At 34.9% G+C, this 26,104-nt stretch overlaps 2 protein-coding genes across 2 annotated transcripts; both read left to right on the forward strand.

Annotated features, from left to right (window-relative positions):
• The first annotated feature begins 505 nt into the window (after positions 1–505).
• Positions 506–19,997, forward strand: LOC104895354 (ABC transporter G family member 22). Its single transcript, XM_048643793.1, has 10 exons — positions 506–942; positions 9,550–9,665; positions 9,755–9,987; positions 10,362–10,517; positions 10,608–10,791; positions 17,353–17,649; positions 17,821–18,111; positions 18,492–18,776; positions 18,862–18,969; positions 19,167–19,997. The coding sequence occupies exons 1-10, from the start codon at positions 675–677 to the stop codon at positions 19,416–19,418; spliced, it is 2,190 nt and encodes a 729-aa protein (XP_048499750.1). The 5' UTR covers positions 506–674; the 3' UTR covers positions 19,419–19,997.
• Positions 19,998–22,355: 2,358 nt separating this feature from the next.
• On the forward strand, positions 22,356–23,419 carry LOC125492665 (uncharacterized). Its single transcript, XM_048635367.1, has 2 exons — positions 22,356–22,605; positions 22,668–23,419. Exons 1-2 carry the CDS (start codon positions 22,356–22,358, stop codon positions 23,417–23,419), a joined length of 1,002 nt encoding a protein of 333 aa, XP_048491324.1.
• Positions 23,420–26,104: the final 2,685 nt, after the last annotated feature.

Here is a 26,104-nt window from a genome sequence, read left to right on the forward strand (position 1 = left end):
GGTTCACCAATTTGGCTACGTCCACGGTAGAGAGAGAATATTTTATTATGTGAGTAGAACAAATTACAGAGAGAATATAGTGTTTTTCGTAGTCTAAAACCTAGAATATAAATAACATATTTATATTTCCGTCAGAAAAAGCGTTTCCTCGTTTACCGGGCAGCCGCCCGATCAGGTCGGGCGACATCCGCCCGATCGGGCGATAATTGCTTTTCCCAAACTTCGTTGCGCGCCCGATCGGGCGAAGCTCGCCCGGTCGTTGTTCGGTACTTCGCCCGATCGGGAGACCAAGCCCGATGACATCGGGCGATCTCCCTTTTCACTCCAATTCTCCAGCTCGTCCCGAGCCTGATCGGGCCGTACTTAAGAAGTGTTATTTGACGCATTTCATCGAACACATTCAAGGCATAAACTCTTACATAGGTACATGATGAAATTTGATGTACCCTTAAATAGATAGTGCAACATATGTGTTGCCTTGCTATATAAAGGTTGGGAACGCACTTCTATTATAAACATCAAACCTCCGATTATGCTAAACAACTTCAGCTCCTTCCTTTGAGTACTATTGTTAAGTAACAGTCGTTTTAGAAACATTTATGATTATTCATCATTTTCACCATATTCTAGTTTTAACAATCTGAATTCTTTTTTCTTTTTTAGTTGTTGTTCTCATGGAGGCGTGCAAAGATCATAGGCGAGGAAATGACAACAATAACGAGGCTGTTGGGATAGCTATGTTGAGAAGGAGAAGCCTTGATATGGAGAAACAAGAGAGAAATAATGGAGTTATCCGCAAGACAAAATCATTGAATAATCAAATCTTAATTAACGTAGATGAACTTGCCAGGAATGTCTCAAGAAGATTTAACCATATTGGTTTCCTATCTAATCATACGAACTTTGCTTTCGCCTTTCAAGAAGTATCCGGTTCTTCCTCAGGTAATTAATTTTCATTTAGGATAATTACCATGACATTGCTCGAATTTGACATTGCATGTTTTCCTTTTCTTTTGTGTGTAATTAAGAGCCCTGTTCTCTTCGGCATAAAACAATTGAACTGAAATGAACTGAACTGAACTGAATAGTGATATGTGAGAGGAAAAGTGTTGTCAAGAGCTGAACTGAACTGAACTGATCTGAACTGAACTGAATTGAATTGAACTGATCTGAACTGAATTGAAAATAAGCTGGGGAGAACAGGCCCTAAGTCTTTTCCAAACTTAGATATCTGCTGGTCTCTTACCGCGTGTTTCACAAAAAAAAATCTAGTCGTTTGCTATGGTTATGGCCTTATTTGATGACCAACTTCAATATCTATGGTTGTCTGGTTCACTTTACTCATTAACAAGTTTGAAATGCTACTTACAGAAAAAACCATTAATGTATGTACCGTTTATTTTTAGCTTCGACCTTAGTCTACAATAAGTTCATTGTACTATAGTTACGCGTAAGTTTGCTTTTTGATGGTTTTAAGAATCTAAATCTTCTATCCCACATGTTTAATATGTATCATTTGTGTACCAGGATTTCTTATTGAATAATTCCGAAATGTTTTAAAATTTTAATTAAAAAGTAGTTTCTTATAATAATAAATAATAATTAACAACCAAGACAAAAGTAAACAACTACTTTTTGACTTGTGAAACTCGATGAGAGGAGGAATAATTGACCAACCACCACTTTTTTTTTTTTATCATTACTAAGGCTATGTTCAGTTCATCTTATTTTTGCTCATTTCAAATCTAATCAGATCAGATCAGATCAGAAAAAATAAGTTTAGATCAGATCAGATCAGAAAAAATAAGTTCAGATTAGATCAGTTTAGATTAGATCATGCTTATATTTAAAAACTCTTTATTACTATTAATATTATTATTTACTAGTACATTTGTTCAAAAGGATTATTATTGTTGCTGTTGTACTTATTAATTATTAATAGCTGTTGGTGTTTTGAATTTTCTTGTGATTAATACTACTTACTCTTACTTATTAAAAAAAAAAAGTTATTTTATTTATATTAAATAATAGAAAATTAAAAGCCACGTGTTAAGAACATAAGATTGAACCAAAAATAAGAAATATATAAAATATGATAGCTCAAATTCATGACAACGAAACTACTAAGTTCGGATTACATTTCAAAATAAGCTAAGTGCGAGATACATATTATAAATTTAGATTCAGTATACCTCTTCCTACCGAATTTCAAATCTCTCTAGCTATTTGAAGTTGCACGCTATTTATTTCTTTCTTGCGCAAGTCGAAGTTGTTTGTATATCTTATTTTATTTTATATGAAAAAAAGGGTTGAGTCTGTCGACTTCTCAAGTGTGAAACACTTTTTTTTTAAGAAAAAGTGTGAAACATTGTATAAGTGCTCTTATAAATTAATGACTAGGGTTATGTAATTATTTTTAGTAATTATTATTATTATTATTATGATTATAATTATTGTTGTTGTTATTATAATAATGATAATAATAATAATGATGATTATTAATAATAAAAGTTGTGTAAAAGTTGTAATAGAAATAAAATGATAATAATAATAATAATATAAATAAGATCTTATAATATATTGTATAATAATGAATTACAAAGTAATAATATAATAGTAATAATATATTTTATAAAAGATAAGATCTTGTAGATCAGATCAGATCATATCAGAAAAAATAAGTTTAGATCAGATCAGATAAGTTCAGATTAGAAAATTTCAGGTGAACTAAACATAGCCTAGCTCGACAAATTTCCTCACTTCCAAATTAGCTAAATCCAAAGTCAAAATGAATTTTTGGGCTTAAAAAACCATAATTACCAAGCCTATATGTCAAGAAAGCTTGCATATGTTTGATCTAAAAGAGTCAATCAACAAGTTAAAAGATGTTGAACCCCATGTGTACATATAAGTTGTTCTATATTGAAAAAAGAGGAGAGAAAATACCACATTATAAGGTAGAGAAACTACTACTCATATTACCAATTAATTTTGGGTTGAAACCTTATTTGGAATTTTGTGTGGTCACTCTTTCCTCCTATATGGGTCCGTGTTTGCAAGTCCAATGATTTATATATATCATAGTATCAGAGTTTAGGTTGTTGGGTCTTTTATATTGAGTATTTGTAAAGCAATGAAATAAGAGCCTTTATTGGACATCCATTCCTTAATGATGATTAATATTGGGCACCTTACCAGTGAACTCTAATTTTAAGGACACTCACATGTAGGGGGAGTGGTGAATCACATGCTAATACAACATTATAAGCTAGATGGCCACACCTCCAATTACCAATTGGTTTTAGGATGAAACTTCAAAAGACTTGTCTTTGTAAAATATGACAATTCAAGACCTTATGGTCATGCACTTTACGTGGCTTGACATATTTTGGAATCACCTTATGGACATATTATAAAGCAAACTAGTATTTTTTGCTTGTGAGATGCCCCGTGCAGTTATAGCTATCAAATAAATTATTTTCGATTGATTTCATTAGCTATTTTTTAATTTGATTTCTAGTGTAAAATCGAAAAATGAAATTTATGGCATGATAAATGTTATGAAAAAAGTTCAAAGAATTGGGTAAAATAACAATTTAAATGGAATTGGGGATAAGAGAATGATTAATAAAAGTATTAGAGATCTAAAAGCTTATTTATGTCTTTATAGTTACATATAATTATAATACTTATTGTGTTTTACTTTGAAACAATAAAAATTGAAATTATAGTGGATTAGTGGTTAAAATTTCACATTTTATTTCAAAGATTATGTGTTTTATTTTTGAGTAGCTACACATTGTTAATATTTTTAAATGAGACCATAAACATGTGTATTAGAAGTTTGAAAAAAGTATTGTGTGACACATACATTAATTAGTAACTACCATGTGGCACCGGTGCTTTAATACGGATTCTAATATATTTGCATAAAATTTATTTAACATGAAAGCCTAAGATATATACCGCATGTGACTAAAATTGTGCAAGAGATGACACTCTTGCAGTTTTTGGGCCATATATTTAAAAATACAAATGGAGTAGATGTAACTTGTAAGGTCCAATTTGGTTGGAAATTAGACATTCTTAGAATTCCATAATATATATCGAGATTAAAAGTTATGGACCTTGATGTTGTTTTGCGCCAACGCGCAATGTAAAAGACATAGGTGACTCACTCGCACTTAGGGATGTTAACAGGTAAAATTTATACAGGATCCAGATTCAGATTCATATTCGTTTTTTAGGCATGATCCAGATTTAACCCGAAATTGTTGGTTAATAAATTGAGGATCCAGATCTAGATCCATTGTACGGATCTAGGTCGAAAGCGGATCCAAAACGAATCAGAACCTTTTTTTTTTCAAACGAGCCTAATCTTCTCAAGAATTAAAAACGCTATTTAGCTTTATATTTGTCGATGTTGAAGTAAACAAACATTCAGCGTTAATATAACAAATGAAAGCATAAATATTAAGAGTTAACATTAAGTTTTAACCTTTTGATTATATATTTTAAAATAACAGTAAAAAAAAAAAGGGGTAAACGAATTTGTGTCTGGGCAATACTTTAGGACGCGATCCAGATTCCTTTTTAAAACTAGGATCCAAATTCTACCCATATCAATTGAGTTCAAAATTTGAGGATCCAAATCCCTTAAAATATTATCTGGATTCACAAATCCGGTTAGAGTCTATTACCCACTGACATCCCTACTCGCACCCGTGTAGAACTAGTAGGATTCACGTGCACTATTGTAGAAGCAACGTAACAATACGGTGGCTCACCAACACCACAATTTCTAATGGTCCTATCCTAGCTCCTCCATGGATTCATCATTTCCTAGTCAATTCTTTCACCAATAGCCTCTATATAGTGGTGTCAGAAACAGATCTGACCGCTGGGTCAACCTGATTCTGACCTGACTTGAACCTGGTTCGACCTGTGAGGGTCAGTCCCCAGACCTGACCGAAACCTGACTTGGGATTACCCAGACCTGATCGGCACCTGATAAGATTATACCCTGGCCTGTTCAGACAGACCTGCTTTCAAACCCGAACCCGACCGTAATCAACAAGATATTATTAAAATTCAATTCTTTTTTTATATCTACAAAATCATTTAAATATGTCAATCTATAAATTTTCCTACATTTAATAATTAATTAAATTAAAAATTAAGTTACATTTAATTTAAGAGTTAAACTTTGAATATCATGTACTTATTTATATTTTATTTTAATTACCCAATGTCCCCATTATAATATTAAAAAGTATCTTATTAAACCTTATACTCCAAATTTATTATCCCACTTTGATATTCTACCAAATTTCCCCATTTTTTCTACCAAAATTTCTACCATTTTTTCTACCAAATGATCCCATTATAATATTCTACCAATTTTCCTACCAAATAATATCTCAAATTCTCGTAACCATATACTAAACAACAACATATGAGCTCATAATTAGATATGAAATTCATTCCCTTATAACTATTTATAAGTTGGTACAACTTATTATTATATTTTTTAATAACATTATATTTTATACATTTATAAAACTAAGTATTATATAATTGATATAGTATGAAAGATAGGCAAGTGATTTTCTTTCACTCTTATATTATTGACAAGCAAATACTAAACCTATTAGACTTATCACTATCAAATTAAAATCAAACCAAAATAATTACTTGAATTAACCATAAATCTTACTTAAATTAACCGGCAAATATCACTTGAATTAACTAACTAAATATCAAAACTACATAAAAATAATGATAAAAAAGCAACGAAAATAACATCACAAAATTACAAAGAAATTAACATGAAATACTTAAGAAATCTGAATATTAGTATAGAAATTAACAACTAAATTAAAATAAAAACACCAAAAATACATAGAAAATAACAAAATTACACACCAAATACAACACCTCCAATGACCACAAAAATCAACAGTAACAAAGAAAAACAACAAGGGAAGCTGGCGACACGAGATGAAGTCAAGATTTGCGTGCTTCATTTCGTTTCCAGATTTTCGTTTCCAGATTTGAAGTGAGAGGAGTGACGAGTGACGAAGAGTAAGAGAGGGAGATAATGAAGACCGACGAGATGATGAGAGGATGAAGACCGACCGGCGAGATCTGAAAACTAAATCTGAAGCCATTGATTTTCGTTTCCAGATCTGAAGCTTGAACGTCGGTGGCAAAGAGAGGTGTGTGAGAGAGAAAGTTAAACACGATAAAACCGCAAAAGTAACCCCATTGTCAAGGCGCCGCCCGCAGAGAAGAATCGGCGGCCATCCCGAGTGAGAAGAGGAACATCGATGATAGAGATAGGGTGAAAGGAGTGGGGCTTTTTAACAATTTGAGCCTTTTATTGTGGTGGTGGTGGTGAAAGAGGAGAAGACAAGAGAGATGGAAGAAAATTGAGGTCTGAGTATGATGAAGAGGGAGGCTATTACTGATGAATGAGGATGGGAGGGAAGGGGGAAGGGTTTAGGGTTAGTAAGGGATTTAATTCAATGGTTGGATTTTGATCTTTCTCAAATCAATGGTCCTAATTCATAATCTTTGACATTATTTTTAACCAATGAGAATTGAGAGTGGTCAATCACATGGATTGCTAACTTAATCAATGGTTGGATTTTCATCTTTCTAAAATCAATGGTCTTTCCCTCAAACAAAAATAAATAGCCTAAAGTACTAATAAATTAGTATTGTATTTTGATATTATTATGATTTGAGTATTCTAATTTCTAGTTCTAATATTATTAGTTTACTAACTTTAGAAATTACTAGTATTACTATAAATTAGAAACATTCGAAACTAAATTAGTATTATTGATTTTTAAGAAATTATATATCTAAATTTATATTTTAAAAATATGTGAACATGTTACATGCGGTAATTAGGTATTAATTTAATGTTAACATGTAAGACATAACACATTATCAATTAGTTGATTATTGTCGATGGCTCGATAGTATGATTTAGGACTTAATGTCTTAATTATTGCATTTACAATTTAAATTATGTCTTATTGTTGATACTTGCGTGCTACTGTGTTAACTTTGTAATATCACTATATGTTATCACTTTATCGATTATCAATTAATTAGTATTTTTATACTTAGTAACAATTAACAAGTTAGTGATTTACCGAGTTAATCGATCTAATTGAGTAACTAGCTATGTTCTAAGTTACTATATGGTTGTTAACGAGTTATTATAGCATATTAAGAGTCGATACTCCTCATACTCGTTAATAATCAATCACGTATTAGCTAAAATGGTTCCAATATTATAATCGTCCTAATATATTTAAGCCTACTGATAAAATAGTTTCTTTATAGTCACATATATATACAAAGTTAAGAGAATACCATAAATACTATATTTAGTAACTAGTAAGTACTTGTTAACAATTAACTTATTGATGTTACTTATTAATAAGTTATAGTTAGCCTTTATATGAGATAATGATTTAGGGATATAATTTATTATTAGTAGTATTGTGCAACATATGAACCCTCGTTATAAGCACGTAGGCCTCATATAGTCATATGAACCGTCGTTGTAAATCTATGAATGTATGATTATCATTTGTTATACTATTTATTGTTATTGTTATTGTTATTGTTATTATTCCTCTTCGTATTTGTATTACTATAATAATAAATCCTTTATGTGAAGTTTGGAATTGATCTTTTACTCGTTATTATTGTCGTTGGTTATGAATTATGATATATAATATTAAAACATATGATGAGTCGCTCTACTCCTTTGCTCATTAGGGTGGTTTTACGCAGTTGATTAGTCGAAATAAGGGTTGACTAAGAGAATACACTAACATCACGATAATCAATATAGTGTTTTTATTGGTTTTTCGTTATTACCCACACATTAATCGCACATACACACATATGTATATATATGTTGATCTTAATACTTTTATCAATACGATTCATTTACATATATATATACAAAGTTAAGAGAAAACCACAAATACTATACTAGTATTAAACTATAGTATAACATAAAAACAATTAACTTAAATAATATTATAGCTTATAAAGACAAGTGAGTGTTATTGTTGTTAATCTTATACTAGTATTAAACTATATGGTTGTTAAATGTTAACGAGTTACTACTTGTTCACTATTTTACTTAACTTATGGTTGTTATTGTTAACAGTTAACTTATTTTAATAAGTTACGATTAACTATTTTACTTAACTTATGGTTGTTACTTGTTACATGTTCTTATGATTAACTATTATCATTTTCATTTGATGTTTATTTGTAGTATGTTCTCATTACCATCATAGCTATTTACAAACTTATATATCAATCATAATGCTTATAATAATAAATCATTTATAAAGTTTGGAATTGATCGTATACTCGTTATTATTGTCGTTGGTTATAATATATAATATTAAAACATATGAAGAGTCATTCTACTCCTTTACACATTAGAGTCGTTTTACGCAGTTGATTATTATCAATAAGAGTTGACTAAAAGAATACATTAAACATCACGGTAATCAATATAGTGTTTTTATTGATTTTTCGTTGTCATCCTTATTATATTTATCGCACACACACACATATGTATGTATATATATATATATATATATATATATATATATATATATATATATATATATATATATATATATATATATATATATATATATATATATATATATATATATATATCGATCTTAATACTTTTATTAATATGATTATTCGTTTACAAAATACAAAACAAAATCAAGATGAACCGACCATGAGTTACCCGAAGTTGAATTGGCGTTCAATAACGAATGAACCCGATGTTTCACAATGATCGAACTAAGATGAGTAAGATCATTACTAATTCAATCCGAGTAGATTTCACTTTACTCAACCGCACATGGAACCTAAATACGACCTTCACAAACCCGGCTAAAAAAATGTCAAAAGGCGATTATACACGAGAATGGATCGACTTGTAAACGGAACATTCAGACCTGTCCGGCACCCGGAGATCCAATGATTCAAATGTGTTCGCCGTGGACAAAACCTGACAAGTCATGACCCGGGGCACTGACAATCAGAATCCTGACCTGTCCGGGTCTGACCTGGTTCGCCGTGGGTATACCCAGATTCTGTTTATGAACCTATTTTGACACCACTACCTCTATATGTTAAAAATAAATTCAAATCTTCAGTTCCACTTTTTGTACACAATTTGTGTGCGATCGACTCATTTTCATTATTTAATTACAGTGTATTTTCAAATTTAACCACAAAAAATGGCAGGTCACAATGATGTTATTAACCAATAAAATTAAGTGGTACAAAAAATAGTGGACGTTATACTCATTCTAATTCGGAGCACTATATAGATCTCTCTGTATACGTTTTCGAATACTCCCCTTATTCCTCTTGACGAAGAAAAGGGCTATTGGTTTTTTCTAAAGGGTCTAGATTATTATCCATTATGTTCCCCATTCCTTAGCTCCCATGCTGATCATTTTTCTATTTCGTTGCATAAAGTGAATGGTCCTGCAACTGGCTCACCAGGACAAGCAAGTGAGCAGGACAAAAGTCCACATTCAAGCAGTTGGGAAAACGAGCGTGTTGCTATACCAAGCTTACCAATATGTCTAAGGGTAAATATTTTCTATGTTTTCACTCAATTATTTCTGTCTTACAATGTTACTATCACTTAATGAATATTTGATGTTGACAATTGTAACAGTTTCAAGATGTGAAATTTAAGGTAACAATGAATGGGATGAAGAACACAGAAGGTGAAAAATATATACTGCATGGGGTAACTGGTTCAGCCGTTCCAGGAGAACTTCTTGCCATGATAGGTCCTTCAGGGGGCGGTAAAACGACTTTACTAAATCTTCTTAGCGGAAGGGTTAAGTTTAACAGCGGTACCATCACCTATAACAACCAACCTTACTCGAAGTCGCTAAAGCGCAAGTACGTACAATAATAAATTAAACGATCCTAGCTACATATCCATTTGGTAGACAGTAATAAAAATAACAATAATAATGGTACTAATGTGAGGTAATTTTCCATAAGAGCTTCTATGTCATTGTCTATATCTTAGTTATACTCGATCTCCTACATATCTTTTTCTTTATAAATGTTCAAATCTACTCATTACGACGTATAAAATCTATGAAATGAGACAATCTGAGGCAATTATGCAGAGCCATAAACCATGACATAGAATTTCCCTTACAAATTTACATTAAAATTCATTACCATTACCGTCACACCAAACGGATTATAACATCAATTGGTTATTTCATGACATGAGGATCCAACTGATATTGCAAAATCAACAGGATTGGCTTTGTGATGCAAGACGATGTTGCCTTTCCTCACCTTACTGTCAAGGAGACGTTAACTTATGCTGCTTTGCTTCGTCTTCCAAACAAACTTTCGAAAGAGCAGAAAAGAGATAGAGCCATGAAAGTCATAACTGACCTTGGCTTAGAAAGGTGCTACTCCATCATATAAGGAACGCCTTTAAACTAGTTTTTGTCATTTATTCATGAAGCTAACATTTTTAAGATATTGTTACTTTTTAGGTGTCAAAATTCTATGGTAGGTGGTGCACTTCTGAAGGGGATATCAGGAGGCGAAAGAAGAAGGGTTTGCATTGGAAATGAGATTTTGCTTAACCCTCCTCTCTTACTCTTAGATGAACCTACATCGAGTCTTGATTCAGCAAGTGCATTGAGGATAGTCCAAATACTTCAAAACTTGGCGAAGGTACTTTAACATTAAAAAAATTAGTATTATGATACTTGGACTTTAGAGTCCACTGTTTGGTTGGGAGATAAACATTTAGTAATTAAGACAATGGTTTTCCCAATTATTTCTTTAATTTGTTTGGTTATACACTGGGAAGAAATTAGTTCTCTCGTGGATGAAAAACATATACGTACCTAAGCATATCTTTTTGTTATTTGTCATTTGAATGACTACGCTTGAGAAACAAAGGTCCTTAAATAAGCACATGAGAAACAAATAGAGACTTGGATAAGAATCAAGGTTGACCTAATTGGTTAGAGGCCTTTCTTCCACACTTGTGACATATTTTCGATTCTTGCTCATTACAAAGTGGAATCCCTAATATAATTGTTAATTTTTAGATTATATGAAAATGGGCCTGGGTAACCCAATAAGGAGGAGGAGAGTTTAGCCTACTTACAAGCTAGGAGGTTCCATCCTAAAACCAATTGGTGATAGGAGGAGTAACTCCTAATCTTATAAAGTGATTTATTCTCTCCTCTTTCTCCAATGTGGGACACTCACAAGTGGGCATTTAATGGGTTTCAACACACCCCCTGACTTGTGAGTGTCTTTAGAATTTAGAGCTAACTGGAAAGGTAATTAGAAATAATCCTCTTAGGGGCTGGACATCCTGTCGAGGTAAATTCTTACTAAGTTGCTTGATTAGAGGCCCAGTTTAGAAGAGACCCACAACACGAGCTCTGATACCATGTTAATTTTTAGATTATATGAAAATGGGCCTGGGTAATCCAATAAGGAGGAGGAGAGTTTAGCCCACTTACAAGCTAGGAGGTTCCATCCTAAAACCAATTGGTGATAGGAGGAGTAACTCCTAATCTTATAAAGTGGTTTATTCCCTTCTCTTTCTCCAATGTGGGACACTCATTGGGTTTCAACAATAATACACCTAGCTATAAGTGTACGAGCGAATACAACAGACATGAGTTTCTTACATTCTTCTTTTTCTTCTATCTCTCATACTTCCTCTTTCATCCATCATTCTATTTTAGTTTCTCTTCATCTTTTCTTATGACGAACCAAACAAATAAAAACAATTTATGCATTATGTTTCCTTTCAAAAGTGTTTTTCCGTCACCATTCATTTTCCATTGAAAACGATCTTTGTGGAATTAAGCACATCCATAATAGTATTTTGTTAAGGTGCAATGAACAATATTGTAAGTTTGATGAATTGATCTTGAGCTAGGAGATTTGGGTTGTTCGGCAATCGTCGAAGGACCGCCTCAAGCCATGGACCGCGGCAGGAAAGCCGCTGGGCACGACACGACAGTATAGCCGCGGGGAGCAGCACGAGTAGTTACCCAGGTGTCGCGAGCCGTTGGGCGCGACAACATCAGTTTCACAACAGCGACGAATCGAGCCGCTAGACGTGAGATTTTTCGAGTACAACAGCATGGTAGCAACGCGGGGGGGGGGGGGGGGGGTAGGTGCCCTAGTTATGCTTTTTTCTTGGCCTCCCATTCTCATATATTATTAACCTAACAATATATACTCCATTGGTGTATTAATTAGAGTAAATCATAAAAAATACAAGAAAGAGAAAACAATACATAAGTTCATAGAGAGAGCTTTGAGAGATTCATAGAAGAGTGTGAACCATAGTGAAAGAGTTTATCCCTGCCTTGAGGACGTAGCTATCAAATTGATGATGAATCTCGTTAAATCTTGCGTATTCTTCATTCGTTTTTCTCATTTTATTGTTTGTTTATTTGCTTTTGTTGAAACAAACTTGGTACAAGAGCTTGAGATTAAAATCAGTGTAAAGGATCTGGGAAGATGAATACGATGAACTCGATATTGACAAGGTTACGGGGAGAAACAGTTTTGGGCTATGCATAGCAGATAAAGATGCATGCTTTATTAAAGGAACAAGGCATCTGGAAACCTCTTGTAAAAAAGGATTACAAAAGCAAAGCTGCAGACGGCCCTAGTAAGGCCGAATTAGAGGCGATGGAGGAGAAGGCTCACTCCACGATTTGCCTATGTTTGGCAAACAATGTGATCACGAAAGTTGCAAACGAAACGACTTCTGCTGGTATGTGTTGGAGAGTCTCTACATGACAAAGTCACTCACCAACAAGTTGCTTTAGAAGCAAAGTTTGTTCGCCTTGTGTATGCAAGGAGCTACGTTAGTAAGAGATCATCTACATAAACTTAATACTATTTTACTTGATCTGCGTAATATATATGTTAAGATCGAGGATGAAGATGCTACTTTGATTTTTCTTTTTCACTTTTAAATACATATATATGAAAACTTTGTTGAAATAATATTGGTTGTTGGGAGGGAGATTGTGACCCTAGAAGAGCTGAAGTCAGCACTTTTCACTAGGGAGTTACGCCAGAAGGCGGCAATGACAAAGTATGGTGGATATTCGGGGGTTGGGTTAGTTGTAAACTCAGCTAAGGGGAAGGATCCTAAAAATAAGAAAAATTCTAAGGGTAAAGGGGCCTATCTTAGGAATGTCTTTCACATCTGTTAAAAACCTCACCATTGGAAGCATCAATCTTCCAGGAATCCTAAAGCTTGCAATCCTAACCTTGCACAACAAGGTACGAAATATGACTCCGAGGAGTACTTAGCACTAGCTGTTGTGATGTGTCTAGTCCATCTAACTATTAGGCTTTAGATTTGGTGTGCTCCTAGCATATGTGTCCTCATCGTGATTGGTTTACTTTTTATGAGTCTTGTGATGGTGGTCATGTTATTATGAGTAACAATGTTGCTTGTAAGGTTGTAGGGAGAGGTTTCATTAAGATAAGGACGATTGAGGGTGAGGTTCGTACATTGATGAATGTTTTGCATGTTCCATGTTATAGGAAAATTTTGATTTCTGTGGGTGTCTTAGATAAAATAAGGTTTGATTTTTCTGGCTAGCTCGAACGAGGAACTATGTGTGTAGAAAGGTTCGAAGCTGGTGCTGAAGGGCACAAAAGTGGGTACTTTGTATGTTATGCAGGGTACTCTTTTGACTTGTTTTGCAAATGTTACATATGCAAGTCATGAGGAGGTGACTAAGTTGTGGCACAGATGACTTGATCATATGCGTGAGCATGGGATGCAGACACAGATGACTTGATCATATGCGTGAGCATGGGATGCAGATCTTATCTACGATGAATCCTTTTAATGGCCACAATGTGAAAAACCTTGAGTTTTATGAGTATTATGTGTTGGGTAAGCAACATAGGGCTAAGTTTAGCAAAGGACTTCACATAACTAAGGTTACACTGGATTATATTCACTCAGATTGCTGGGGGGCTGCTCGGGTAGAAGGTTTAAGGGGATTAAGTTTCTTTGTGACTTATATTGATAATTTATCTAGGTACAATTGGCTTTATTGTTTAAAGCCCAAAGGAAAGGCCTTTAAGACTTTTGTGCAATGAAAATTCTTAGTGGAAAATCAGACATGCAAGAGAAATTAAAGGCTACGTACGTATAATGGTCTTGAATTTGTTAATGATGAATTCAATGAGTTTTGCAGGAACGAAGGGTTTGTGAGGCATCACACTGTCGGGAAAACACAATAGCAAAATGATGTTGTAGAGTGGTTGAATTAAACTTTACTAGAGAGAGTTTATGCGTGCTCTCTAATGTAGGGTTGACTAGAAAGTACTAGAGTGAAGCTGTGAAAACGACATGCAAATTGAGAAACCTTTGTACACATACAAGTTTTTAATGCAAGGTACCTTATGAGGTATGGACTGGAAAAGTGCTGATTATTCTAGTTTGCTTGTCTTTGGTCGTATCATTTATTATCATGTCATTGAATGTAAACTTGAACCAAGGGCCAAGAAGGGGGTTTTTTTAGGATACAAAAGATGGTGTTAAAGGTTACCAAATTTGGCCCCCATCTGAAAGGTGTGTCATACTTAGTAGAGATGTTACTTTTGATGAGAATATTATGTCTGTATCTGCTAATAAACCTGTAGGCTGGTAAAACTAATTATTGCACTACTGAAGAAATTGAGCAAGTAACTGCGGCAGTTCCTACTCCGGAGACACAAGTTCGAATTTAGGTGGAGGATGATGTTCCAGTGGATTCTCCTATTGTGGAGACTAGTTAGATAGATGGAGTGGTTGCTGATGAAATAGTCGAACTTGAGTTTGATCATGAGGAAACTTATGATGAAGGTCAGAAACGACCTAAAAAGAAGACGCAAAGACTGATTAAACGGATAGAAGGTGGAAAATTCCTGGCTGAAACTGTTGTGTAGAGGAGATGATTGGTTATGCATTACATGTAGCCGATGGTATAGAGTCACATGTACCAATGTCCTATAAGGAAGCAAATTCTAGTAACAAATCATCTAAGTGGTTAGTTTCTATGAGTGAGGTGATGAAATCTCTTCACAAGAATCAGACATGGGAACTCGTGAAGGTGCCACATGGTTGTAAGGTGGTTGGTTGCAAGTGGGTGTTCAGGAAAGATGGAATTTTAGAGGTGACAATGTCAAATATAAGGCAAGACTAGTTGATAAAGGGTTCAGTCAACGGGAAGGGTTAGGCTACAATGAGATTTTCTCACATGTGGTACATCATACTTCTATTAGAGTGTTATTCTCAATAGTAACATATTTTGATCCGAAGCTTGATCAGTTGGATGTTAAAATAGCTTTCCTAGATTGAGAGTTGGAGGAAGATATTCTGATGGGTCAGCCAAAGGGATTCGTTGTTCCAGGGAAGGAGAATGTTGCTTACAGACTGAAGAAGTCCTTGTATGGACTTAAGTAGTCACCTATGCAATGGTATAAAAGGTTTGACAGCTTCATGGTCGAGCATAAATTTGATAGGAGTCCTTATTATTGCTGTGTATATCATAGAAAGGTGGAGGATAGTTCTTATATCTATTTATTACTACATGTTGATGACATGCTTATTGCAGCAAAAAAGAAGTCAGACGTATTGAAATTGAAAAGACTTATGAGTTCTGAGTTTGACATGAAAGACTTGGGAGCAGCAAGAAAGATTCTAGGCATGGAGATTTATAGGGATCGTGCTTGGAAGAAACTTTTCCTTTCTCAGCAAAGTTACATCTTGAAGGTACTCGACAAGTTTGGTATGAGTATTGCGAAACCTATTGATACTTCTGCTACGGCTAATGCTCGTCTTTCTGTTGTTCTTTCTCCTCAATCTGATATATGGAAATGATGCTGAGTGTTTGGTGACCATATATTCTAATTTGGATTATGCTGCTGATATAGACACTAGAAGGTCATTAGGAGGGTCCGTGATTAGTTGGAAGGCTACATTGCAGTCTCCAGTGACTTTGTCTACTACGGAGGCTGAGTACATGACTCTAACTACTGTGACAAAGGAGGGTATACGCTTACGTGGTTTTGTTAGTGATTTGGGTCTACATCATGATTGCGCGACTATGTATTGTGATAGTTTGAGTGCTAACTGTCTCGTGAAGGATCAGGGGCATTATGATAGAACTAAGCACATTGATGTGCAATATTATTTTCTAATAGGTAGGAAGAGGATAGTGCTGAAAAAGTTGTGCTGCTAATAACCCAACTGATATGTTCACCAAGCCAGTTTCGGTCTGCAAGTTCAAACATTGATTGGACTTGTCGAACGTTGATAGTCACAGATTACCTCCTTTGGGGATTGTAGCCTTAAGGTTGAGGCAAGCCTGACCCCGAGATTAAGAGGGCAAAACCTGATATCGGGTTAAATGTGTAAGACTTGGGAGGGGTCGATATCTCATGTATTGTTGAGAGGTATTGTGGTTATTCTTTCCAGGTGGACTACTTGTAGAAGATGCAAGTCAAGGTGGAGATTCGTGAGTTTGATGACTTAATCTTGAGCTAGGAGATTTGGGTTGTTCGTAACCCATCAAAGGATTGCTTCAAGTTGCGGGCCGTGGGAGGAGAGCCACTGGGCGCGGCAAGATCAATCTCGATGAGGGTGAGATACAGCTCAAGTCGCTGGGCGCGGCACGAGTAGTTGCCCAAGTGTCGTAAGCCACTGGGCGCGGCAAAATCAGTCTCGCAGCAGCAGTAAAGAGTGTCAAGCCGCGGGTCGCGGCTATTATCGCTGGTCGAGGCCTTCTTCGAGTGCAGCAACACGACAACAACCCGGGGGGGGGGGGGTTGTGTCTTTAAGTGCCCTAATTAAGTTTTTTTTCCTTAGCCTCCTATTCTCATGTATTATTAACCTATCAATATATACTAGATTGGTGGGTTAATTAGAGTAGATCATCAAAAACTAAAGAGAGAAAAGAATTGACAAGTTCAGAAAAAGAACTTTGAGAGATTCATAGAAGAGAGTATTCTAGTGAATTCCTTGCCTATTGTGTTCATTGTTCAGCATGAACCATAGTGAAAGATTTTATCCCTATACCGCGAGGACAAAGCTATGAAATTGATAGTGATCCTCGTTAAATATGGCGTGTTTTTTTATTCATTTTTCTCGTTTTATTGTTTGTTTATTCGCTTCTGTCGCAATTAATATCTTAATGCTTGAATATGTTAATAGCATTGAAATGACAGTGTTGGTTGGTTTCATAGGCAGGAAAAACAGTGGTGACAACAATTCACCAGCCATCAAGTAGACTATTTTGCAAATTTGACAAGCTTATACTTCTAGGGAAAGGGAGTTCTTTATACTTTGGTAAAGCATCCGAAGCAATGAAGTATTTTTCAACCATGGGTTGTTCGCCACTTATATCTATGAATCCCGCTGAATTTCTACTTGATCTTGCAAATGGGAACATGAATGACAAATCTTTTCCTTCAAATTTGGAAGACAAATTCTCAACCACAAATAATTCAAGGCAAAAACCATCACCACTTGAAATCCATGAGGTAGTCCTCTCCTTGTATAACTTTTATAAAGATGTTCGCGTCATGTAAAATACTGAATCCATTTTCTCTTTACAAGATCCCCAAGACACATTTTTCACATTTTTATCTTTAATTTTATAAAAGTTAAGAAAGTTGATGTTATGAAATGATTTCTCTTTTTTCACACTACAGTATTTTGTGGAGGCCTATGAATCAAGTTCATGTACGACGAGAAAAGCAAAACTAGCAAAGCCCACCGTTAAACAAAGTACGGTAAAACTGGGAGACAGGAAATGGAGTTCAAAGGACTTGGAAGCAAGATGGTGGGATCAATTTTCTGTTCTACTAAGCAGGGGAATTAAAGAAAGAAGACATGAATATCTCAGTTGCATTCGTGTAATCCAAGTCATATCAACTGCTATAATCATAGGATTGCTTTGGTGGCATCCGAATCACTCATATCCCATTGATCCACAAGATCAGGCAATCATTGTCTTCTATTCCGTTACTTCAAGTTAATAACATGAGAACGGAGCTTGTATAGGTTTTTAATTTACTTCAAGATCAGGGCACGCTAAGAACTTCACGTACTAGGCAAAAGTATTTCACATTTACATGTCCAAAGTTTAGGCTAAAGTCTCTTCACCTAGAAAAGAAAAAGTTATATATAGAGCTGACTAGGCCGTATAAAATTTAATAATTAGGTGTAATCATAAGGTAAAATTTGAGCTGCTCACGTCTAAGTTCAAATAAATTTATATTCAGGTGACGATAACACACATATTTTGTTGATTATGTCCATAGTTTTCTTCTTATGAAGTCTAATTGCAACTTACTTTCTAATTTTTGATCTATGCATGCAGGCAGGGTTGATGTTCTTCATCGCTGTATTTTGGGGGTTTTTCCCTTTATCCACCGCAGTTTTCACCTTCCCACAGGAGAGATTCATGTTAATGAAGGAGCGATCTGCTGGGATGTACAAACTCAGTGCGTATTTTGCTGCTCGGAACATCACTGATTTACCTTTAGACCTCATTTTGCCCATCTTTTTTATGCTCATAGTGCATTGCATGGTGGGCATGCAACCAAGTTTTACTGCATTTTTCGTCACTTTACTTGCAGTTTTCTTGAGCATTGTGGCTGCCCAGGTAATTAAATAAGCAACTATAACATACAACAATAATAATACTAATAATAATTAATTTCTCCTGGATCAAAACTTATTTATTTCAGGGATTAGGCTTAAGTATTGGTGCAGCATTCATGGATATAAGGAAAGCAATGACATTAGCTTCAATAATCATTATGTGTTTCATGCTCTCGGGTGGATTTTTCATCCAAGTAAGCAACTAACTTTTTGATTCATATCAATTTAATTTATTTGTCATACAAACACTCTTTCATGAGGGCTTGTTGGTCATCATTCTCAATTTTTTTTTCGTTTATTGTAAAAATATACATTGTACAATGCAAATAACATAAAATAATCGTACTTGTACTATTTGGTGTTTGATGTGCATGCATTTATGTATATGCAGGATGTTCCACTTTTCATGTCTTGGGTGCGTTATGTATCCTTCAACTATCACACATACCGGCTTTTGCTCAGGATTCAATATGGTTGTTCAACTGGGAGTTTAAATTCTAGTAGCTGTGAAGCTCCAATAATAAAAGGATTAAAAGTAGATTACTCTGGGAGAGTTGAAGTTGGCGCCTTGATTTTCATGATTATGGGATATAGATTGCTAGCGTACTTTTTCCTAAGGAGGATGAAATATAAGGCAACATGAAATATCTCACCCCTTTATTGAAAACATGGCTTTCTTGAGTTTATGGAAAAGTAATGTTGTGCATGGATCAAACTCTAGTTCAGTTTTAATTTGTTACTATTATTGATTATTTAATGATTAATTAGTAATTACTCTGTCTCTTGTATTAATGTAAACCATGATAATTTTAATTTGGTGGTGCTTAATAGTTAGGTTTCTACAGAATGTGATCTATTGTATGGATTTAGGGGTGTGCACGGGACTAGAATCGGTGGACCGAAATCTGGAAATTTTTCCGATCGGGTTCGATTTTGGACCATTTTTTCGGAATTTGATTTTTTTTAATTGTTTTTTGTTTACTTAGATTTAAACTTATTTTTTTAAAAAAAGAGAGATTCTAGAGAGAGGGGCTGTCCCTTCTCTCTAAAAACCCTAATCCCCAAATTTCAGAAATTTCTCTAAGCCGCCGCTCTCTTCTTCCTCTTTCCCCTTAGGTCTAGCTACTTCCATTATCTTCCATGGCTATCTAGTCCTTTGCTGGTCATTTCTTCTTGTCCTCAGTCGGACTACTTCTTCTAGTATCTCCATTTCTCCTTTATCTTTTCGTCTCTAGTGGGCCTACGCTTCGCTGGCGAGGGTTTCCAAAGCCAGCATCTTCAGCGTCGCGGCTTTCTTTGGGCAGTGCTGGCGGTGGAGATTTATTAGCTGGCTTCGGGTGAGGGTTCGCTGCTGGGTTGCGGGCTACGGGTGTGGTGTCAGAAACAAATCTGGCCGCTAGGTCAGCTTGATACTGACCTGACTTGAACCTGGTTCGACCTGTGATGGCCAGTCTCCAGACCTGACCGAAACATGATCTAAGATTACTCAGACTTGACCGGCACCCGACAAGATTATATTCTGACCTGACCACGCACACAAACCTGCATTCAAACCCGAACCCGACCGTATCTCAAATCAGGCATTAACCCAAAACTCGTTAAGCCCAGGGAATACCCAGTTTAACCCGATTTGTTTATGACTGACCCGAATTCAAATATAATTCAATTGAACCAGATAAAATAAGATTTGCCTTATTTAATCTAATTTTTCAAACCAACTCATTTTGGACAACTAAACCCCAGAAAAGTATTATAAGTTGGTACCAACTCAGAATTATTTTTTTAATAACATATTCTTTGAAAATGTTGCAATTGATACATATAAAAATCTATATAATAATTGATATATTTCCTCCGTTTCATTTTAAATGAAACATAACATTGTTTATAACGTCCTTTTCATAGAACAAAAGTCATATTTCCCCTTTATATCCTACTTCATAAAACAACAAGGTCACCAAATGATATTTACACGCATCAAAATTTCTGCATTAAAGTACCATTGCTATTAAATTATTCTAGCAAGCATATAAAGTAAATGACAAAAGCTAATCTAACCGACAACATTAATTAACATCTGGAGAATGGTAGGAGCAATAAGGGGATTCAACACCAGTATTGCAAAAAGTAGCCATAAGAATCTTAAGCCAAGTTTGCAATCCTTCAGCATTCAAGAAGCAATGGAATACGTCACATCAAATTAAATACATTCTGAGAAGAGGAATGAAATCGACAAAGAAGCACTGAATGATCTCATCTACATAAATTACAACCTCAAATTAGGAAAACCCAAGAACAAGATCTTCGATGTGGATTTAATCTAGTTGTAGTTATACCTTGTATCAACAATTGTAGCAATGGAAACCTTTGTATGCTACAGGAGAAACATAACTTTTCAAAATTGTGTAAAGTATAATGCAACTCACAAACATAAGAATCAGGAACATCTCCCACGCTTCAAATTCAACAGTATACCAATAACAAAAACATTACTCACAACAAAAAAAGAAAAGAAATTGATGTCTCTGTTATACCAAATTAATTCATCATAAAACTACATCAATCTGAATCAAGTGAATGTAGTTAAAGTAGGGAAAAACAATTCTTCATAAATTGAAATAAATTAAGAATATATAAACCAACTTATCAAAGAGAAACAAGATTGAAATGAGTAATTACAAAAATAATTTAAGAGAAAATTCACAACATTATACATTTGACAGATCTAACAAGGGAGCTTCGACTTCGAAAAATCATAGCTGAACGACGGCGAAAACAAGAGGGTGTTGGTGCGAAAACACAGTGGCTTTAGGTTGAGACGAACAAGGTGTGTTGGTTATCAGTCTCAGCTTCAAGCAAGCCCAGGTCCAAGCATTACTAGTTGGAGTCCAAGCAATGCTGGTCCACCTTCTAATTCCATTCTCGAATGTTGTAATAAGTATATAAGGTGGTTCGAATGTAATAACTCTCATTCAATTCATTACAGAAATAATATCTCTCTCTCTCTCTCTCTTGCTCACTATCTTCTCTCTTCTTTCTTACATCCTAGTATTTCAATGAAGTTTTCATGATCACCATGTGATAAACTTCAATATGGTATCAAAGCATTTCCGCATTGTTTCAAAGATCCTACGTTCAAATATTTCAGTTTAAAATATGAAGTTCTCATTGAGGTTTCAGAACAAACTCTCTGGCGTTTTTTCCTACGTTAAATTAGGTTTGTTTATTCCTTTTTTAACTCAAATTCTTGTTAACTAGCTGCAGAATATGTTCATTTCGAAATTCTGATTAGCTAGATTTGTTTTCTTTTGATAAATTCAAGTGGTATTGACTTGAAATTTGTCGATTCTTGTTAATTCAAGTGGTATAGACATGAAATCTGTTGATTCTTGTTATTTCAAGGGGTATTGACTTGAAATATGTTGATTCTTGATATAATCAAGTGGTATTGACTTGATTTTGTTGATTCTTGCTGTATTCAACATAGTTAGCTTGAAATTAGTAAAGATTTCAATCTCAATAAAGCATATTTTCTTTCACTAATGAATCAGCATTCATCAAATTCTTCACTCAGGTTAAAATGACTGAGAGTCCTACAAATTCAGTTTCTAGTAGCCTATCTCCTACACAAGATCCAACTAGTGTTTACTTAATTCATCCTTCTGAAAATCCTACTTTACCTCTCGTTTCTGAGCGTTTTAGTGGAGTTGGATATGGTGAATGGAAGAGGAGCATGATCATAGCTCTTTCTGCTAAAAATAAAATGGCATTTATTGATGGAACACTAGAAAAGCCTCGTGAAATGATAAATTCTATCCTGCCTGGGAAAGGTGTAAAAATGTTATTATCTCGTATATATTGAGATGTTTTAGTGTGATTTACTGTACTACAGCAAGGGAGATTTGGCAAGACTTAGAAGAAATATTTTCACAAAGTTCTGAACCTCAATTATATTCCTTACAACAATCACTTCATGATCTGTTTCAAGATTCTTCAGCATCTGTTGCTGAATTTTTCACACAGATCAACAGTATTTGGGATGAAATGAGTGCCATGAATCCAATTCCTATTTGTGCTTGCACTGGATGTACATATGGTATCACAAAACAAATTTTCAAACAACAACAAGATGAAAGACTAATTCAACTCTTGATGAAGATTGATAACAAATACAGTAATGTTAGAAGTAATCTTCTTATGATGCAACCTCTACCAAACATTCAACTAGCTTATAGATTATTAAGTCAGGAAGAAAAGCAAAGGCAAACCAGTTCTTTAACTATTGAGAACATGGGACATATGTCTTTTGCAGCTGCTGATCAGAAAGACAAATATTCAGTTACAAAGGGGCATAATGGAGGCATTAAAGTAAATTCCAACAACAAAAGGAATTATTCCTCCACTGGAACTTTTTCTTATGATTTCTGTCACACGCCAGGTCATACTAAGGAGAGATTTTACAGACTCCATGGATTTCCTGTTGGTTATGGTATAGGAAAAGGATATAATGGCAAAGGGAAGAAAGTAGCTGCTATGGCTCATGGAGAAATTGACAATGATGAGAATGATGTTGATGATGAAGTTCCTATTTCAGTTAGTCAATACAATCACCTTCCTGCAACTTATCAACAAGCAAGCACCTGATTATCAATCAACAAGCACTGGTCCTAGTGCTCATGTTGCAGGTACTTGTTTATTAAGTTGCTCAAACTCTAAATGGATTATTGATAGTGATGTTAGTGATCATATATGTTCTAATCTAGAACCATTTGAGTCATATTCACCATTTGTTGTATATCCTAACACCATTACTATAGCTGATGGCAAAACAGCTAAAGTGGAACATATAGGGACAGTCCTTCTTGACAATGGCATTAAACTTGACAATGTACTACATGTACCCGGTTTCAAGTTTAATCTCATATCTACACATAAGTTGTGCAAAGATTTATCCTATGAAGTGATTTTTTCTCACAATAAGTGCATGATTCAGTCCTTCCATGAGTTCCCAAGTTCTTGGTGAACTTTATTCTGGGTTATATGCAGTAGATGACAATCGATCTAAGCTGGATTATCTTCCTCAGAATGGTACAGCCTGTCCAGCCTCTCTTGAAGAAGCAAAATTATGGCATATGAGATTAGGGCACATGTCATTTAATAAACTACATTTAGTTCATGATTGCTTTTAGTGAGAATGTTGCATCTGCTGCAATTTGTCAAGTTTGTCCAAAACTAAGACAAACTAGGATTTCTTTTCCTAAATTTTCATCTACTTGTACTCATAAACCTTTTGAGCTTTTACATGTAGATGTCTCGGGCCCTTATCATACCAAGACACATGAAGGCTGTAATATGTTTTTAACAGTTGTTGATGACTTCTCCAAGCATACATGGGTTTTCTTAATGAAACACAAGAGTGATTCTGTGGCTATTTTCCAAATGCTCACTTCTCTTATAAAGACTCAATTTGGTGCTCAAATTCTTTGCATAAGATCTGACAATGCAAAAGAATTGTGTGAAGGGAATATGTTACAATTTTACACAAATCAGGGGATACTACATCAAAGAAGTTGTACTGACTCTCCTTAAAAGAATGGTGTTGTGGAGAGAAAGCACAAGCATCTTTTTGAGACATCAAGGGTCTTACTTTTTCAATCCAGGGTACTAGTGAGATTTTGGGGTGAATGCCTTCTTTGTGCTGCACATCTAATCAACACGATGCCTCTTAGTAGTGTTCATTTTTCATCCCCTTATGAACTCTTACATGGCTCTAAGCCATCACTTTATCACTTAAAATTTTTTGGGTGCTTATGCTATGTCTCAACTGTCAAAGCTCATAGGTCCAAATTAGATCCTAGAAGTATACCATGTATCTTTCTATGGTATCCTTCAGCTCAGAAAGCTTATAAAGTCTATGATCTAGAAAATCACAAATTCATTATTTCTAAAGATATCATATTTCATGAAAAACACCTCCCATTCCGCCACTTTTCTATTTCTTCCCATTCTTATATCCCTCCCATTTTCTTACCTGCTAATACACCTTTTGACATGGATACTTATCTTGATATTCCTGATTCTCTTATTCTTCCTACATCTATTCCAACTACTCCTAACACAATTCCTACTTCTTCTCACATCACACATACTTCTTCCATACCCTCTTCTGCATTCAATCTTCCTTCTACACCTCCTCCCAGATTATCTACTAGACCCAGGAAAGCTCCTAAAGATCTTGATTCTTATATTTGTACAGCTCAGTCTATCACATCTCACTGGTGCAACATTATCTTTTATGACAATTAGCACAGTATTCTAAAGCCTACTCAGTCATACATGGTCCTTGACTGAACCTACAAGTTATTCAGAAGCTGCCCAAGATCCAGGTTAGGTACAAGCTATGCAAAATGAATTGACAACTTTGGAGCAGACTGGTACTTGGGAATTAGTTCCTCTTTCAAAAGGCAAGAAACCCATATGCTGCAAGTGGGTCTTCAAGGTCAAGTTGAAGGCTGATGGCTCTCTTGAAAGACTCAAAGCTAGATTGGTAGCCAAAGGTTTCACACAAAAATATGACATTGATTATGCAGAAACCTTTTCACCAGTGGTTAAAATTGCCACTGTTAGATGCTTATTGGCTGTTGCTGCATCTAAAAGGTGGCACATCCACCAATTAGACATCAACAATGCTTTCCTACATGGCACATTAGAAGAAGAAGTCTATATGAAGTCTCCTAAAGGTTACCATAATCCTGATCATTATGTTTGCAAGCTTAAAAGATCTATCTATAGCTTGAAACAAGCATCTAGGCAATGGTTTGCTAGATTGCAAGTTGAGTTAGTTGCTTAAGGTTACACTCAGGCTAAAAATGACTATTCCCTCTTCATTGTCACCTCTCCACACTTTACAGTTGCTGTCATTTATGTAGATGACATCATTTTAACTGGTCCTGATCTTTTTACAATTACAACCCTGAAATCTCACTTACATAACACCTTCAGCATCAAAGATTTAGGCCAGTTAAACTACTTCTTGGGTATTGAAGTCACTCACATCCCTGAAGGTATTATTCTTACCCAGAAAAAATTCACAAAAGAACTTCTTCAAACCTGCAACCTAAATACTTCCAAACCTACTAAAACTCCCCTCCTTATCACTGACAAGCTGACCCTTGAAGGAGAGTTCACTGATCCTGCTCACTACAGATGTTTAGTTGGCAAACTAAATTTTCTTACCCATACAAGACCTGATCTCTCTTTTGCTGTCCAAACATTAAGTCAGTTTATGCATCAACCTAAACTTCCTCATCTACATGCCCTCACACATGT

The sequence above is a fragment of the Beta vulgaris genome, chromosome 1 (genome assembly GCF_026745355.1).
Source record: "Beta vulgaris subsp. vulgaris cultivar EL10 chromosome 1, EL10.2, whole genome shotgun sequence".
Classification (NCBI taxonomy): domain Eukaryota; kingdom Viridiplantae; phylum Streptophyta; class Magnoliopsida; order Caryophyllales; family Amaranthaceae; genus Beta; species Beta vulgaris.